Source organism: Heteronotia binoei, chromosome 15, assembly GCF_032191835.1.
Source record: "Heteronotia binoei isolate CCM8104 ecotype False Entrance Well chromosome 15, APGP_CSIRO_Hbin_v1, whole genome shotgun sequence".
NCBI classification, from domain to species: domain Eukaryota; kingdom Metazoa; phylum Chordata; class Lepidosauria; order Squamata; family Gekkonidae; genus Heteronotia; species Heteronotia binoei.
This window is the reverse complement of record NC_083237.1, coordinates 29,208,084-29,226,038: the sequence shown is the minus strand read 5'-3', so window position 1 is coordinate 29,226,038 and position 17,955 is coordinate 29,208,084. Positions and strand designations below refer to the sequence as shown.

The window sequence follows — 17,955 nt, the reverse complement described above, 5'->3', positions numbered from 1 at the left end:
CATTAAAATGTGACTCCCACAGGCTGGCTCTGAAGCTGCAGAGAACTCTTGCTATGAGTTCTACTTTTGGGAGCTGTGGGTGGTTATGGTTATGCGGGAGGAGAAGGTGGAATACAGCACTGCTACCCAGAGGCGTCACTAGGGCAGGGCCAAGGGGGCCATTGGCCCCCCCCCTAGAGCATTCTCATTGGCCCCCTAGGGCTCTTTGAAGGCAGCAGGCGGCAAGCAATCACAGTCTTTATTGGCGGGAGACGCGGGGAGGCTCTTTCAAGGCAGTGGCGAAGCGAGAGAAGGCCGGGAGGGAAGAGGAAAGCGCAGCTCTCCGCAGGCAGGCATCAGAGGGCGAGCAGGCAAACCAGGGAAGGGAGGACGTTGCGAGCCAACCAGCGAGGGAAAGGAGGCTTTAGACGCGCGGGGCACAGGAGGGAAGGGAAGGGGGCAGGCAGGCAGAGAGCGAGGGAGTCCCTCACGCAGGAGGAAAACAGGCGGCATCAGGCGCGCTCGCAGCAGCAAGAGGAGGAGCGGGTGAGGGGTAGCGCAGGAGCATTGCCGGCAGTGCGCATGAGCGCCAGTGCTGAAGACTCCGCACCGCAGGCGCTGCTGCTGGCGGCGGGGGAGGAGGGGGCAGGCGACGAGGACCCGAAGCGGGCTTCTTTCTCGCTGGTTCTCGCCAGGTGCGCTGAGCTCCCCCAGCCGCCGCTCTCGGCTAGCAACTGGTCTTGCACAAGCCCGCGCCGCCGCCAGCGCCTTGGGAGGGACGGACTGATGGAAGAAGTAGTTTGCAGGACGAGCAGCGCCTCTCCTCAAGTTTCGGGACGGTTACCGTCCCCAAATCTTTCGGCTTCTCCAGGCGGAGGCTTCCTTTGTTCGAACGCGAGGGATTTAGCACCTCTGGGCAGCGCACGAGGACTGCTGCTCTTCCCTCCGAGTCCGGCACACTTGGCCCCAGGGTGCAACCGACTTGGCCCCAGGGTGCAACCCACGCACTTGGCCCCAGGGTGCAACCCACCCCAGTGACGCCACTGCTGCTACCTCGAGTAGACCCTGGAGGAGAACCTTGAAACACAGCAACTTGTATGTTCTGTTCTGTGCAACCTGCCAATCACTCTGGCCCCCCAGAGACCATCTGCCTGACAACCGTTTGTTGGAACCCCTTTTGACACCTGCCCAAATGGATATGATGAACCGTAAACTACTTCAGGATGACAGAGCACCAGGGAATGGTTGAAGGTACTGGGAAGTGAAAAAGGGTCCTTACCAAAAATGCGAGAGAACTTCAATGTAAAAATGGCTAAGCAAAAAAGACAAAGAATAGCATCGCATACATACTATCCAGTGGGGTGGGGGCAGGGAGAGATGCCTATACAGATCATGGCACAACAGCAATCAAAGACACACAATATGCATTGTTATACCTGCTGGACTTCCCAAGCCCATCAGAGAGAGATGCCAGTGATCCAAGAATTCTCCCCATCCCAAGATTGGGATTACATATAACTCCTGCCAACACATCCTCAAGCCTGAAACAAGTATCAGCCCACTCCCTTCCCCCACCCAGTTAGCAAATTCTTAAACCTCAATTCTTTTGTAACCCCCAAACTATGACATCATGAAAATCCACAGCGTTTAAAAAAAAACCCCTTCCAAACAATGACATCAGAAGCCCCATACTTTCCCCTCAAATTTCCTAATGTCAGCACGTTCTTCTCTGTCTCCCACCCCTCCATTCAAAATTTGGGAGTTTCCCATTCCTCCAAACCCCTACCCTCTAATGGCATCACACTCCACCCCAACCCCCATCCAACCCAGCCCCTGAGGTAACACAAAAAACCACCCAAATATAATTATTCAAGTACAATTGATTCTCCCCAGCCTGCTACACTCACTGGATCTTCTGCCCCCTACACTCTGACCCCACCTGCACATTCACAACAGCTGGCTGCATTTGTTTGCCTTTGATGAACAGGAGTGGCACAAACAGCTGTAGAGGAGAAGAGTGGGGGGGCACTTTCAGATAGTGAATCCTGCCCTGATTGAGTTTTTAGAAGGACATCATAGGGAGAGAGGATGGTTGCTTGCGCTTGTACAAGGTCTGTGTGTGCTGCAAGCCCCTAAAGAACAGGGAAAGGAAGGCAATGGGTGAGCTCGGGGCAATTTCTGTAGTTCTGTTCTAAATACCCTCTTTCCCTGCCTGCCACTTATTCCCCTTCCCTGCAACCACTGCAGGGAAAAAAAAACCCTGATCCCTCCTCCTGCTCAATTATTTCCAAGAACCAGCCACTATCAACTTAGATGGAGGCAGGAAAAGTTACCCCCCAAGTCCCCACCCCCAACAACATACATTGTGGGGAAGACACACACTGCCAGCCCTGGTATTTCTAAAGGATGCTTTAGCACACTGTCAACTACACACACTTGAGGGCAAGCTGAACTCTCTCAGCCTGCAATAGATACTGTGTTCCTATGGCTGCAGCAACAGTAGATTTTTGATGTCTGAATCACACCTGCAGGAGAATGAGGGCCAAATGAAACAAAACAACGGGCTGCTCCAAAAAGGTAGTGGGTCCTTTCTTCAAAAAAAAGAAACCACCACAGCTAAAAGACAACTCAGCAACCTGTCTTCCTACTGTGCTAGTTTCCTTTTCTTTCCTTCTTTAAGGAAAATGACCATTCAAGGTTGGATTCTACCACTAGAAATCTGAAGTGGTACAGTCCATTCTGCTAGCTACCTCAGCTTTCTGCCATCACAGTCTCCTGCCTGAGCAAACTAAACTAGTTTCTTCACTTGTGTTCATTTCTCCCCCCTTCCAGGGGTGGGTAGGAAATACATGGACAACCACAAGGAAGACAAGATGAAAAGGAGCTGAGCAGACCAAAGAGGCCTCCTTCCCAACAAGGTTACAAATTGATTTTGCCAGCTGGCTCAATTAGCTATCCACCCACATGCATTTGATGCCCCCTCAAGGAAGTTCTAATCTCTACCTCTGACTGCAGGAGATAAAATAACAAAGAACCCCACTGCCAGAGGGCCCTCTAACATATTCCATGCTCCATCCTCCCATCCATCTCCCCGCTGCTCTGAACCACCAAAAAACATATAGATCAGTTCATTTTTTTCTCCCATAAACAATTTCCAGCACAAATAAAAGCCAAATGTAGTAAGGAGATGGAAACTAACTCTCTTCAACCAAAATGCAGAACACAGAGGCTTTAGGCTAAGAGAGGAGCTCCACTTCCTTACAGTAAAAAACCAATTCTGAAGCACCAGTTTGTGTGAAAGTTAATTCCACACTAGTCCAAATCTGTACAAAATTAGTATCTGCATGGCAACACAGTGGGGGATGGCATACCCCCAGATGTTGGGATCTGCATCCAGGCAGATGTACGGAAGTATTTTGTGACTGCACACAACTTGGGGGAGGGGAGATGAGAAGAAAAAGAAGAGAAGCCACACAAGAGAATACCAAATACTCAAACTTTCCCCATCACAGCCACAATTAGATAGTCCCTACTGGGCACGGTATGTGAAATACAGATTGAACAAAGCATTTGGTGACATTTTTTGTTTGTTGAGCTGAGCTGACAAAACTTAGGGAACACCTAGAGGGCAGTTAATCCACTGGAAGAGGCTGGCAGTGCATTGCAGAACCTTTGCAGAACAGATGGAAGCCTGCTATGCCCTCTTTTCCTGCTCCTTTTCCCCTAAGCCACCAAGATCCTCAGGCAGTCGGAAGCATCTTTTCCACTGCGGTGGAACTAGGCAGATGAATCCATCCAACAGCCCAGGGTCCCTCAAGCTGTGCAGGTCTCCTCTTGTCAAGCACAGCTCTCCTATTTTGTCTTCCAGCATCTCTCTGGCCATCATCACCACTCAGCATCTCTTCAGAAAACCAAAAGAACCTGCTACTGTGAGGCATTGCTTCAACATCCCCCATTTGACATCGGCTGAATTAATATTGAAAATGGTGCCTAGATAACTCTGCTTCTTGGTGTTTGTAATTTAGTACCTGTGGTCCAAATGATCACCACTTCGGACCACATTTCAAGTCCCGGAGGGGCAGAATTCGGTATTTCATTGACGAGTTTTGAATCTGCCAATGCAGAGTTGTGTCCCGATTCAGCCTCTGAGATTTCCCATCCCAAAAGAGAGAGGCTGGCTCACACAGTTCCACCAGAATCGGTCTCGTTTGAAGAAGTCACGAAGACAAAATATCCCGTTGTCCTGTTCTAGGAAACCACACACGGGTTGAACAGTGGGGCCATCTCACCAACCAGAAGCTACCTATCATCCTTCATTTCATCCTTCCCCTGCTCCTGCATCCTTCAAAAGCTGCAATTAGCAATCTCCATGGCTGCTGCTCTCTAACCTCCAGGAGGCACAGACAGGCAAAAGTAATACCATCAAGTACACTTGAAAAAGGTGTGCGCTTTTTTAAAAAGGCACCAAGATAAAGAGTACATAAAAAAAACCTCATTTGCCCAGAACAGGGGGGGTTGGGGAATCACAGCCCATTTTTTTCTCTTGATTAGGAAATTGAGGGTACCTGCCCTCTTTGCTCCCACAATGAAAAAGTGTGCCCCTCCCTCCCTGCTGGAGGGGACTGAAGATTAAGACATTTTCCAGAAGGTCAGTGACGCAGTCAGAACACCGGCAGCAAATACAGCAATGGTTTGCCAAGTCGGGGTGCCAAAGTAGGATAGGAGGCCCTCCTAGAAAACAAGACGGGAGGGGGAATAATTCAAATTGCACAAATGGAAAAGCTTGAACATTACCTGACTTCAGCAGACCTGCTTGTGAAACTCTTCCCCAGAAGATCTTTCTGAATTACTGCCAAGAGGCAATGCGGTGTCACACTTAGAGTGCTTGACTGAGATTGGAGAGCCAGGTTCAGATCCCAACCTGCCATGGAAGCTTGCTGGGTGACCTTAGGCCTGTCACTCTCTCAGCCTAGCCTAACTCACAGGGTTGTTCGTTTAATGATGGGAGCACAATCATATCCCCCCGCAACAAAAGCTTAATCAACCTCAGATTATTTAGATTTTGGATTGCCCTTCCTAGAAACTGAGCTTAGGGTGAGTTACAGTGGTATAAAACCAGCAAAAAGCAATTAAAACCAAGGTAACAATGAACATTAAATTCTGAGAAAGCAAGATAGTGTCTGAGTCCTGATGGTGTTGCTATCTCGTGTTTTGGAGGGTGGAAAAAAGTGGAAGTGCCAAAATGGAACTGTGTTGCAATGAAGGTCAAACAGAGGCAGGGGGGATTATGTAAGCTGCTTTAGACACCTACTGGGAAGAGAAGCAGAGTCTATAGACAGCCTAGGATAGCCCTATCTCATCAGATTTTTGCAGCTTAAAGAGGGTTGCCCTGGCTAGTATTTGGATGGGAGACCTCCAAGGAATACCAGGGTCATGATACAGAGGCAGGCAATGGCAAACCACCTCTGAACGTCTCTCGTCTTAAAAACCCCCACAGGCTCACCATAAAGTCAGCTGTGACTTAATAGCACTTTCCACCAAATGAACAGAACATTTAATTCAGGCCCAGCATTTGGTGGCTGTTATATCTGTAACCATAGCCAGGACCCTTAATCTATCAGGATCAGATACTGAAAGCTCATCAGTCAGAAATGGTCAGGAAATGCAGGCTGCAAATCCAAACCTTAGGTGGCATGATGCCTGTTGGATTCACATCAACTTCTCTCCAACTGAACGTGAAGCATTTCTAATAACTTCTAATACATGTTAAAGAAAGTCACTCACAACCTCCATCTAAACCTACTTTTTCTTTGCTGCCTGCAAAGTCTGTAGAGATATGGAGGCACTGTACATATAAGCCCCAAGTGCTGTTTTGCATCTGACTGCCAAGAGGCTGGCATTCCCTTCTGCCACAGCTCTGTCTATGCAGAGGTGACCCTCCCTTGCCTGCAGGCACAGCTGTCTCCCACCATGCTGAGTCCCTGGGCAGGCTGTGGGAGGTGGTGGTGGCAGGCCTAATTTGAATTGCCTCCACCATGGAGTGCCTCTGCAACTTCTAAAAGCAACAGCAACACCTCACAAGCAACTTCTCAGAGCAGCCAAAAAAACCCCTTTCTGTACACTTTTAAAAACATTTTCTTGCCTACCTTTCCTCAATGAGCCCAAGATGGGAGCACAATCATATCCCCCCGCAACAAAAGCTTAATCAACCTCAGACAGCAACAGGTCAGGCACAACTGAATCCCTAACAATCATACAAATGCCCCCTGAAATAGATTTACAGAACCCTCGAAGGGCAGTAAGGATCTTCTGGATATAGCATGGTTGTGGGGTAACCAGAGAGAAAGCACAGGAATAGGTGATGGCTAACCATGCACTCTAAGAGGGCACACCGTGGATACACGAATCTGTCTTTTACTGAGAAAGACTACTGTTCTTTCAAGGCCACTATTGTCTATGATGACTCGTGTTGGCTGTGCAGCATCCCACCTAGAGGGCCTTTCACATCAACTCTGACCTGACCATGGCTGAGCGGCAATCTCTGTTTTACAAACAGAAGGTCCCAGGTTCAATTCCCAGCATCTCCAGTTAAAGGGACCAGGAGGGAAGTGATGTGAAAGACCTCCACCTGAGACCCTGGAGAGCCACCGCTAGTCTGAGTGGACAATACTGACCTTGATGGACTGATGTTCTGATTTCGTATAAGGCAGCTTTGTGTGGTCATGTGTGATCCTTTTAATGGGAGATGCCAGGATTAAACCTGAGACCTTCTGCCTCTAAGACAGATCTACAGCATCCGTTTTCAATGGGCATTGGTTTGTGGAATGTAACTGGCATGCAGTTTGTAAGGGGACAGCTGTGAGCAACTGCAGGCTTTAAGAAACTGGCCTGAGAGTCTTAAGCTTGACAGTTCTTGACAACTGAAGTCCAACACTGTGTAGTGGTTACAGTGTTGGACTAGGACAGGGGTGGCCAAACTGTGACTCAGGAGCCACATGTGGCTCTTTTACACATATTGTGTGGCTCTCTAAGCCTCCACAGCCCCATCGGCTGTCTTGGAGAACACATTTAAAGTTGCTTTCTTTCTACCTCTCCATCCCCCAATCTATTTTCCTTCCTTCCTACATCTGACATTAATGTATTGTGGTTCTCAAACATCTGACGTTTATTCTATGTGGCTTTTGCCATGTCTGAACTACGATATAAGACACTCCAGGTTTGAAACCCGCCTCTGCAATGGAAGCTTGCTGGGTGACCCTGGGCCAGTCAAACACTCTCAGCCTAACCTACCTTGCAAGGTTGTCGTCAGAATAAAATGGAGGAAGAAAGGAGAATGATGTAAACAATTTATGGACCCCAGTGGGGAGAAAGGTGGGGTATAAATGTATCATTAACTAAACTCTAATGTCCTGGAAAATGCCGCACATACTCACCCATCCACCCTGGGCTTGGATCCAGGCCATGATATGCTCTTGGATGTACTCCATCGTCCAGTTAATTATGGTCCTGATGAGGTCTGGTACTTTAGTGCAAATTGCCTATCCGTGTCCGTGGGGGTAGCAAGGGGGATATGGAAAGAAGAGTCAGTTACTAGCAACAGTCAGAACTGGAGAGTGGATGACTGGAGGGGCAGGGGAATGGCGGTGTGACAGCAGTGGCATACTGACCTTCAGGACCAACTTGCATGCAAAGTAGAACAAAGCCACCACACGGCCCCAGTTGAAGGTCCCATCTGCGAACATGTCTGCAGCCACCCGGAAGAAGACTTCCTTCGGAGGGTATCCCTGCACTTGCTCTATCATCCTGCAAGGGGCAGCATCAGAGCGGCTCAGATTAAACCTACGCCCTGCCCACCCACAGAGAACCCAGTGGAAACATCATGGTTTCTGAAGAAGGAAACCCCAAGGCCACAAACACGGACCAAAAGAGGGTGGTTAACAGGAAGAAGCTGGCCAAGCTTTCATTTCTGGAAAACAAATGTCATTTAATGTATTTAGCAAGAGTTCGCTGGAGAGGCTGAGCAGAGGCACGTCTAGACATAGGCCTGACAGAGACCAAAGGGTCATCCCATTAAGCTCCCTTCTACAGCAAGACTGCCCAGCGTTTAGCAATCGAAACCCGCCCTGGCACGAATTCATGGTATGGTATGTCATAAGCAGAGAGCCATAGCCAGAATACCAAAGATAGCTTCAATTAGTGAGCCATGTTGTGTAGTACAGAGGAATAAGCAAATTAAACCATCCCTGGATCAGCTGACTTAGGAGAAAGCTCCTGTCAGGCAATGCGCTACAGACTGCCATTCAGAAGCGACTCTGAAAGAAAGCTTATTAGAGCAGGAACTCAGGCCCGGTTTTCACAAGCTGTAGGACCGACTGATGCTCTGCCGGAAAGAGGGGGTATCTCAAAAGGCTCTTCATTATTCTATTGGGTTTCAATCTTCTCGATCTCTCCGTGCTGAGTAAGATGATAATCCATCCCAACAAACACAGTGTGAGACGGCTGGAACTCTCTCCCCATTGGCCAACAACTGCTTAGTGTGACCAGTATGCATGGGGGCTATGGAGCTGAGAAGAGGAGCACAGAATTGACAGGTGCTTTGATTCCCAATGCTGAGGCCTATCAGAAGCTGGCAGCAGATTCAGCCTTTGCTTGAAACCCACCTCTGTAGCTCCATGTTGCCATCGAGCTCGTCCCCGATCCGACGCAGGCACTCGCTCAGTCTCTTGGTGCTGGGGTCACAAGGCTGGGACTCTGAACCTCCAAGTTCTGCTATCACTTCGTCATAGCCAGAATCTCCGCTGCGCTGGGCTCGGTCCCGGATAAAGCTGTCGCAGGAACAAGAAAGGGGGAGATCACCATCATCATGCACCAGAATTAATTCCACTCCCACAGAAGCCCAGCGCTGCATGACTCATAGCCTCAACACATCCCCTAATTCCTCTGGTCTACAGCCCCTTTAAGGCCCCGAAGGGCTGTGGCTCAGTGGCAGAGCACCTGCTTGGCATGCTGAAGGTCCCAGGTTCAGTCCCCAGCATCTCTATTTAAAAGGACCAAGCAGCAGGGCCATAGCCAGGATTTAAAGTTTGGAGGAACACAGGTTTCATTTGGAGGGGCCACCCACAGCCCTGGAATGTCCTGTACCTGACAGTTGGAGTCCTCTGGTCAGATCCGTGGGGATAGCAGAGGCGCAAGAGGAGGGGCGCGCAAGTCAGCCAGCACCAACCAATCTCCTCAGGAGGAGAGGAAATCCCAGGTGCCACCTGCCTGACACATACCACCCCCCTGCAAGGCAGGCCTCTCTGCATAGCCATGCTGGGATCTTCTTAGTGCCACTCCTAAGCTCTTCCTCCCTTGCCATGGTCATTGGGGCACGTTGCTCCAATCCTCACCTTCACCCAGCAAGCCTTCCCTCCCCAGCAAAAGCCCCCCTTGAAGGCAGCCCCCATCAGCTTCTCTGCCCTGTAGTTTGCAAGGAGGGCAAGCCCAACGTGGGACAGAGGCTCTGCTGCTCAGCCACAGCCCCTCCTCCCCCTTGTCCTGGCATTCCTTCTGGAGCAGGGACTGAAGGCAACCAGCAGTATACTTGCTCAGAGCAATGGCAGCCAGTGGTGGTGAGTGATGGGGAACTCAAAGGAGGTGCCACAAAAGTGGAACAGGGTTTTGACTGGAGGAGCCCGGACCCCCTCAGGCCCTCCTGTAGCTACCGGCCTGCCAAGCAGCAGATGATGCGAAAGACCTCTGCCTGAGACCCTGCCAGTCTGAGTAGACGATACTGACTTTGATGGACCAAGAGTCTGATACAGAAGGAGGCAGCTTCATGTGTTCACTCACCCCTTGAGAAGAAGAGTTCCTGTCTTAAGGATCTGGTCAGAAGTTGTGCCTGGAAGGGAGAGCATCGTGGATGAAAATAAGCTCTAGCACAGAAAACTTGCCAGCCTCCCAGGAAATCCTTGAGCCCACCACCCTCCAATCTGCTTTTTCAGTCTGGGTGCTCATTCCCTATCCCTCCGTGAGGTGCGGCAGGAAACAAAACAAGGGGCTAAGAAAACCCAGGTAAGTTGACAAGCTGCCCCTCGCAGTCCAGTCAGCCCACAGTATCACTTTCCATTTCCCACATGTTGTCTCCCTTTCCCCATCAATATGATTCTGTTATGACTAACCATTTTTCAAGCGCTTCGTACAGTTTTATATGCACCTCTCAGGATGGCTGACTCATACTGGTTACCAGATAAGGAAGTCCCAGTGAGGCGTGGCTTGTGCATTATTGCTCACCATGTAGATTTGCACTGATCATTTCTCAAATTTATCTTCAGGGTTTTTTTGTTTTATTTAAAAAGGTAAAGGTAGTCCCCTGTGCAAGCACCAGTCGTTTCCAACTCTGGGGTGATGTTGCTTTCACAATGTTTTCACGGCAGACTTTTTACGGGGTGGTTTGCCATTGCCTTCCCCAGTCATCTACACTTTCCCCCCAGCAAGCTGACCTTGGAAGGATGGAAGGTTGAGTCAACCTGGAGCCGGCTACCTGAACCAGCTTCTGCTGGGATCGAATTCAGGTCGTGAGCAGAGGGCTCCAGCTGCAGTACTGCAGCTTTACCACTCTGCGCCACGGGGCTCATTTTGTTTCATTTACCTTACATTTATATCCTACCCTCTCTGCAAGAAGTCCAGCAGTAACTCATTTGCACGGTAAGCCTCACCCCTGACATCACCATTGTTTCGCACAGGGCTTTCTGTAGAAAAAGACCAGCAGGAACTCACTGGCATATTAGGCCACACCCCTGACCCAAGCCATCCAGAACTGCGTTCCTGCTCAAAAAAGCCCCGTTTTCCTCCCCCTACTCAGAACTAAAGGTGATGTACACAGGTGAGCATATCCCCCCTCCCCATTTTTAGCTTCATCACCATCCTCTGAGGCAAGTTGGAGAGAGAGGGAGAGCTCACAAACAAATGTATGACTGGCCCAAGCTCCTCCCACTTAGCTGCATGACTTGAGCTGAGATTAGAACTCAGAACTCCTCAGTCACAATCCAGCACAGCATTCCTGCAGCCCCTTCCTCCATGCCATGAGCGCCATGCAGCTCTTTGTGCTGCCTTTGAGATTGCTCGCGGAAGAGACCTCAGGGGACTACGGCTTTGGACCGGCCTCATAATCAAAGTGTAATGTCTAGACCAGCCCTGAGTCAGCAGCCAAAGAAAGAGTCAGAGCCACCTCTCTGTAGTAGCATGCCTTCTACACAACAAGACTGGCTACAAAGATATAAAATTAGGGACTTGCATTCTCTGGTGTTCAAACCTCCCACCCCCCAGCCCTGCCACTTCTGAAAGACCCCCTTGTTATCACTCTTCCTCCACAGTGTTTATATTGTATTTCAATTGTTTTAAAATATATACCTCACTTTTCTACCCAATGGAAACCCCTTTGTTCTCCATCTTCCTGACAACAACCCTGTGAGGTAGGTTAGGCTGAGAGCTTGTGATGGGCCCAAGGCCACCAGCAAGTTTTCATGGCAGAACAGGGATTCAAATATAATTCCCCCAGGTCTTAGGCTGACACTCAAACTGCTTCGACACACCATTAATGAAGATGAAGCTTGAAAGAACCATACGTCAGTGAGGCTGTCTCCTTGCCCAAAATCCGCCCACTGCCCATAACACTTTCAGCCCCACAGAACTGATGATGATGAAGAAGAAGATATTGGATTTATATCCCGCCCTTCACTCCGAAGAGTCTCAGAGCGGCTCACAATCTCCTTTACCTTCCTCCCCCACAACAGTCAATCTGTGAGGTGGGTGGGGCTGGAGAGGGCTCTCACAGCAGCTGCCCTTTCAAGGACAACCTCTGCCAGAGCTATGGCTGACCCAAGGCCATTCCAGCAGGTGCAAGTGGAGGAGTGGGGAATCAAACCCGGTTCTCCCAGATAAGAGTCCGCACACTTAACCACTACACCAAACCGGCTCTCCAATGATGGCACCAATGATGGAAGAAATGCCTCTTGTAGGGTAGAGGAATTGCTGGAGGACTGCAGGCCAGTCACACATGCTCAGCCTAACCCACCCCATAAGGTTGTTGTGAATATAAAAAGGAGAAGAGTTGTTACCCGCTGTTGTTACCCACTCAGAGCCCATTTGGGAAAGGGTGGGCTAAAAATCAAAAATAACAAACTATAAATAAATAAAGAGAAGAATGATTAAGAAGAAAATATCGGATTCATAAACCTCATTTTGTAGCGGGAAACCCCCGCTTGGTGGTTCTTACGGATAGGTGCAGAGACAAAAGGAGGTCTGAGATGAAATCAGGAAAACAGCTCTTTATTAGCACACGTGTGGGATCAGCTTCCTAGGCATCTGCCTCAAAGGTGGAAGTCTGAGCGCTTGTTACAGTTGCCCCTCCTCTTTTATAGGGTTTCTCAACCCAACCAATACCTTAACACATCTTAGTTCCCCAAGTCCCTGGGATACTGACAAAAACATGCTTTGACCACAATCTGTGTGGTGTATCAGTCCGTTAGCTCATCTCCCTGGGTTCATTGACCTTATATGGGCTGCCAGCTGTCCCTTGTTTCCTTATTGAGATTAATACCAACACATTCCTTATTGCTAAATTGCTATTATCTTGCATATATGTTCTACCTGCAGAAAGAGGAAGCTCTTCTTTAAGCTTGCTGCCGGGGCCCCAGCTGTCTTGTGGTTTTTCTAAATGGTCACTAACCTTTCGTCACTTCCCTAGTTTCCTGACGCCTCAGCAAGCTGACTTAAACTGCCACTAAAACTATTTTCTAAAGGCACTGCTATTTCCCTTTATTCTAAGCATTGCTAAGCCATACATATTGATTAGCTATTGATATAATTCTTGTTCTTATTGATTCACCGCTATAATTTCACTCTGAATCTCAGAGCAGCTTACAATCTCCTTTCCCTTCTCCACAACAGTCATCTTGTGAGGCAGGTGGGGCTGAGAGAGCTCTGAGAGAACTGGAACTGGTCCAAGGTCACCCCAGCATGATACCCAGGAAGACACCCCTGTACTTATTCCCAAGCCATGCACCCCTGGAATGTGATATTGCAATGTAACCCTAGAATATTAATTGGATACAGCAATGCCCATTTGAATTGGAATGGTCTTTCTTTCACATAAGGGAGACAAATCCAGTTCCTTCTTGACCCAAAGCAAGTCTGTAATGTGATTCTGGTCCACAAGCCAGACAAACATGATGCCAGCTGAAAGGTTGAGAAGCGTCCATCTTTCTGCTCCTGGGAATGAAAAAGTTCCGGGCTCAGAGAGACTGGTGGGCAGTGCCATAAAAATTCCTTCACTTTTGGCAAACTTTAAAAGACTTGTTATCAAAGCATAAGGAAATAAGATTGACCCAGGAAACCTCCAACACAAATAAATGGCTTGTATCTGGTAATCCTCAGGACAAGACAGCAGGAGCACAAAGGTTAGAGACTAAGCACTCCTCTTGTTGTGAATGTGTGTTATATAACCTGTAAACTGATATCACAATTTTGACTCTTAACAAAGTTTCTATTTTTCTTTAATTAATTGCTAAGGCCATCAAAGTCATTCAGTCCCCTGACCACTTGATGGATGCCCATCCATGGTTGACACTAAGGGAGAAATCTATCACTTTTGGGGAGCTTCAAAGGAACCAGTTTTGGGAAACACAAGGCCATAAAGTCATTTGGCCAGTGTAATTAAAATGCCTATGTTGGGGTATGGATCTATGATACGAATGGTCTCTGATTGGATATTACACATATGACACCCCGATTTTCCATTGGTGTGACACTCTGCCCCCTCATTGGGTAGGTTAATTGAGTGATGTGACGTAATTTACCCTAGAAAACAGACAACCCAACCTGTCAGGTTTAGGGCAGCGTAGGAGCAGGAAAGCTGGTTGCAGAAGAAGAAAAACGAAGGAAACAGGGAATCCCTTCACCCTCTCCTTCCTCCACCCCCTTCCTACCCTCACCCCCCCTTCCTCTCAAGAGAAATCTCCCTCCAGAGGCCTTGCATTTCCTCTGACTGAGTCTACCCTGCAAAGATATAGGTATTGTATCACCTTCCCCCATCCTGCTTATTCAGCTAACCTCTTGTATTCCTCTTGTATGCTTGAAATTGTTTGATTGGGATGTAACTATTTGAAACTTATGCTATAATAAAATCCATTATTAACCAAAGGATTTTCAGTGGTCTATCTCCGTAGACAAAGACATAGATCCCATACACCTCACCTCTCGTAGGCCTACCATTTTGAGCTAAGAAATAGTAATATTCCCCAATAAAAAGCTGTTTGAGGTGTAACAAGCAGGCCTCATGTGTCTCAAAGTGGCTTACAATCTCCTTCCCTTTCTCTCCCCACAACAGACACCCTGTGAGGTAAGTGGGGCTGAGAGAGGTCACACAGAACAGCTCTGAGAGAATTGTGGCTCACCCAAGGTCACCCAGGTGGCTTCATTTGAGGAACTGCTGAGAGACTGCAGCCCAGTCACACATGCTCACCCTAACCCACCTCATAAGGTTGTTGTGAATATAAAAAGGAGAAGAGTTGTTACCCGCTGTTGTTACCCACTCAGAGCCCATTTGGGAAAGGGTGGGCTAAAAATCAAAAATAACAAACTATAAATAAATAAAGAGAAAAATGATGAAAATTAAAAGATTGGATTCATAAACCTCATTTCACTCTGAATCTCAGAGCAGCTTACAATCTCCTTTCCCTTCTCCACAACAGTCATCTTGTGAGGTAGGTGGGGCTGAGAGAGCTCTCACAGAACAGCTCTGAGAGAACTGTGGCTGACCCAAAATTACCCAGGTGGCTTCATTTGGAGGAGTGGGGAATCAAACCCAGTTCTCCAGATAAGAGTCTGCTGCTTTTAGCCACTACCCCAAACTGGCTCTCGATTATGTAATTGGCTTCGGGTCTCCATAGTGCAGAAAGTTTAAGTAAAAGAAGTAAATTTTTTTTAAAACATTAACCTAATTGAGCCCCACCCAAGGATTAACCTCTTAGCACACAGCCCAAGTTTGGGTAACTGCATCAGCACACGTTCATGTTACCTCTTCCTTCCCCACCCTGATCTAAATTTAGACTGTAAAATTCTCAGGGTGAGGATCCACCCCATACCCCCAATCTTATTATATGTTGCACAATTTTAACTAATATTACTCATTCTCCCAATTTTGATGTAGTTTCTCTAGGACAGCAGGGTAGCCAACGTTTTTTTAACTGGCTTGTATTTCTGTTATCAACTGTGATACTTTTAGGTGACAAATGCCTCTCTACCAATTAAGAACTGCTGCAGATCAAGACAGCTACCAAAGGCACAGAACTGCTGGGACACATTTTACCATGGCAATGCAAGAACAGGCAAGCTGGCCACTCAGCACACAAAACATCTGGTGAAAAGGTCACTGTCACAATCAATTCATAGCACTCTGCAGCTTTTCTTTTTGTGAAAAAACCCTTTCATTTTTATTAAACTTTAATAATTCATTTACAGAAGTACAGTAGCAACAACAAATAAACCATATCATTAATTAAGGAGGAAGAGGGCAGAACAGTGATGTTGGGTAGGATTAAGAAGTCTCGCAGCACTTTAAGGACTTAAAGCTTTTGTACACAAAAGGGCACTTTGTCAAGTGTATGGTAGTCCACTGTTTACATTTCTCCTCATTATGTACAGAAAACCATATTATGTAGTGGTTAGAGTGTCAAACCAGGACCCAGCTCTGCCAAGGAAGCTTACTGGGAAACCTTGGCCCAGTCACCCTCTCGGCCTGTCCTAGTCCACAGGGTTGTTGTTGTAAGGATAAAATGGAGGCAAGGAGAAAGCTGTATGCTGCTTTGTATCCCCTCTGGAGAGAACACACAGTGATCTCCATAAATCAACAAATTATATGATTTTGACCTTGCCCATCCTCCAAGCAGCATACCTGGCTTTACCAAATTAGTCCGTGAGAGACATAAAGCAGCAAGTTAATGGCTCAAAGTCACCCAACAAGGTCTGTGGCTGAGCAGGGATTTGAGCATGAGTCTTTACAGCCCTAATCTGACCCTTTAGCTACTACACATACCACTGTGGGCCTCCAGTGTATCCAAAAAGGACACACTTCATACATCTAATGAAGCGAGTTCTAGTCTATAAAAGCCACTATGTATCTCTTAGCCTCCAAGGTACCCCCAAAACTCCCTTGAGTTTTTGCCATAACAAATTTACACAGCATCCCTCAGTAATTCACCTTTTACCTGGGATTTATCATTAAACAGAAATCAGGCATCAATGTATTGGTTTAAGAGATTTGCAGTGCAATCCTAAATAGAGCTGCACTTTTCTAAAGCCATGGACTTAAACGAACTTAGAAGGATTCACTGGCGTTTGGCTTGCACTCTGCACAAATGCCTTAGTCAAGCTACCCTCTCTCAGCGTCAACAACAGGGGATAATAATACTGGCTCTACCTTACAGGGCAGTTGTAAGAAGTGAAGACAAGCCAATACTCAAAACCAGGAGTGGCCAAACTTGCTTAACGTGAGAGCCACACAGAATAAACGTCATATGTTTGAGAGGTGCAAGACATGAACATCAGAAGTTTGAGAGCTGCAAGGAAGAAAGCAAATAGATGGAGAAAGGTGGGGAAGGGGAGAGAAAGCAACTTTAAATACATTCTCCAAGCCAGTCAACGGGGCGGTGGGGGCTTTGAGCGCCACACGTGGCTCCCGAGCGCGGTTTGGCCACTCCTGCTCAAAACCATTGAAAGACCTTTAGGATGCAATGCCAACTAACGCAACAAACTCGTGGGAGAGAATCAGGTTTGGCTCTGATGAGGTGGGATATATATGACATAACAGAACTGACCAATATCGCCAGCCTGCACAAAACGGGCTGTTCCTTTTACCTTATATTACCTTTTTAGCATTAATAAAACAACAACACCTGTTTAAGTTTTTCCCCGTATCAAGAAAGCCTTTTAGTTTTACATGTGGACAGAGATAGCCACACACTGCCTGAGGAATGCCCAGCCCGAGGCATCGGGCGGCACCAGCCAACACAATGACCCCGATTCAGGGTGAGGACCCCCACCGAAAGGTGCTCCAGACTGGAAGACTGAGGGCAGGGCCCTTTGGGCGGGAGGGGGGGAGGGCATGGCGACATGATGACTGCAGCAGGGACTTGATACTTTGCTGTGCCTGACAAACAACCACATCCCCACCTGACTAGCAACCGCGCCCCCCTCCCAAAAGACATCATCCCCCCTCCTTTGTTGTCCCTGCAGCCTTCCTTCCCCCTTACCCGCTTTTTGGGGCGGGGGCTCCGGCTCGCACTCTCTGCCAGCTGCCGCCATGTCGGCGCTCCGCCACACCAGCCTCACCTCCGCTCCACCCACGCCAAAGGACCGCAGAAGGAACGCCGCCGCTGGCGGCCCCGGCTCCTCCTCCCCCGCCCTCCTGGGGAGTCACATGACCAGGCAGCCGGCAGAAGAGGAGGGGCAGAGAGGAGTTTACAAAAGACCGGCAGGGCAAGAAGGGGGCGGGGCTAGGAGAGCCACGTTTCGGGGCTCTCTCTCTCAATCGCGCGCGCGCGCTCAACCCCAGGACTAAAGGTTGCCAACTTCCAGGTGGCACCTGGAAGTCTCCCACTATTGTAATTGACCTCCGGACAACTAGGATCAGTTCCCTTGGAGAAAATGACTGCCTTGGGGGATAGATTCTATCTACGGTATTATATCCTGCTGAATGAATTCCTTCTCCCCAAACCCCGTCCTTCCCAGCCTCCACCCACCAGATATCTTCAACCCAGAGCGAACAACCTGATTTCAAGCTGTGTTGCAGGAGCCCCTGAACTTCCTCGGAAGCATAGGTGGGGGGGGGGGGGGAGAGCCTTGAATTTTATGTATTTTATTTAGCTCCTTTATTTTCTAAGTAGCTCAAGAAAGCATGTACGCTTCTCTCTCCTCTTCCATAGTATCCTCACAACC

General features: G+C 48.3%; 2 protein-coding genes across 2 annotated transcripts in view; one reads left to right on the top strand and one right to left on the bottom strand.

Annotated features, from left to right (window-relative positions):
• Window positions 1-17,955, top strand: part of POLR2L (RNA polymerase II, I and III subunit L) — a 217,890-nt gene that overhangs the window by 171,022 nt on the left and 28,913 nt on the right. The gene's annotated exons all lie outside the window — the stretch shown is intronic.
• LOC132583835 (apoptosis regulator BAX-like) lies at window positions 1,945-17,454 on the bottom strand. Its single transcript, XM_060255522.1, has 6 exons — window positions 17,271-17,454; window positions 9,811-9,859; window positions 8,640-8,804; window positions 7,647-7,782; window positions 7,413-7,517; window positions 1,945-4,710 (listed from the first exon to the last, which is right to left on the bottom strand). The coding sequence occupies exons 1-6, from the start codon at window positions 17,320-17,322 to the stop codon at window positions 4,609-4,611; spliced, it is 609 nt and encodes a 202-aa protein (XP_060111505.1). The 5' UTR covers window positions 17,323-17,454; the 3' UTR covers window positions 1,945-4,608.

What these genes read in the sequence shown, in the direction of transcription:
- LOC132583835 (XM_060255522.1), bottom strand. Translation starts at nt 17,322, where the DNA reads ATGGCGGCAGCTGGCAGAGAGTGCGAGCCGGAGCCCCCGCCCCAAAAA. An exon ending in CATGCAAGTTGGTCCTGAAG is followed by an intron (nt 7,518 to 7,646) that starts GTCAGTATGCCA and finishes GGACACGGATAG; the next exon opens with GCAATTTGCACTAAAGTACC. An exon ending in TCCAAGCCCAGGGTGGATGG is followed by an intron (nt 4,711 to 7,412) that starts GTGAGTATGTGC and finishes CTTGTTTTCTAG; the next exon opens with GAGGGCCTCCTATCCTACTT.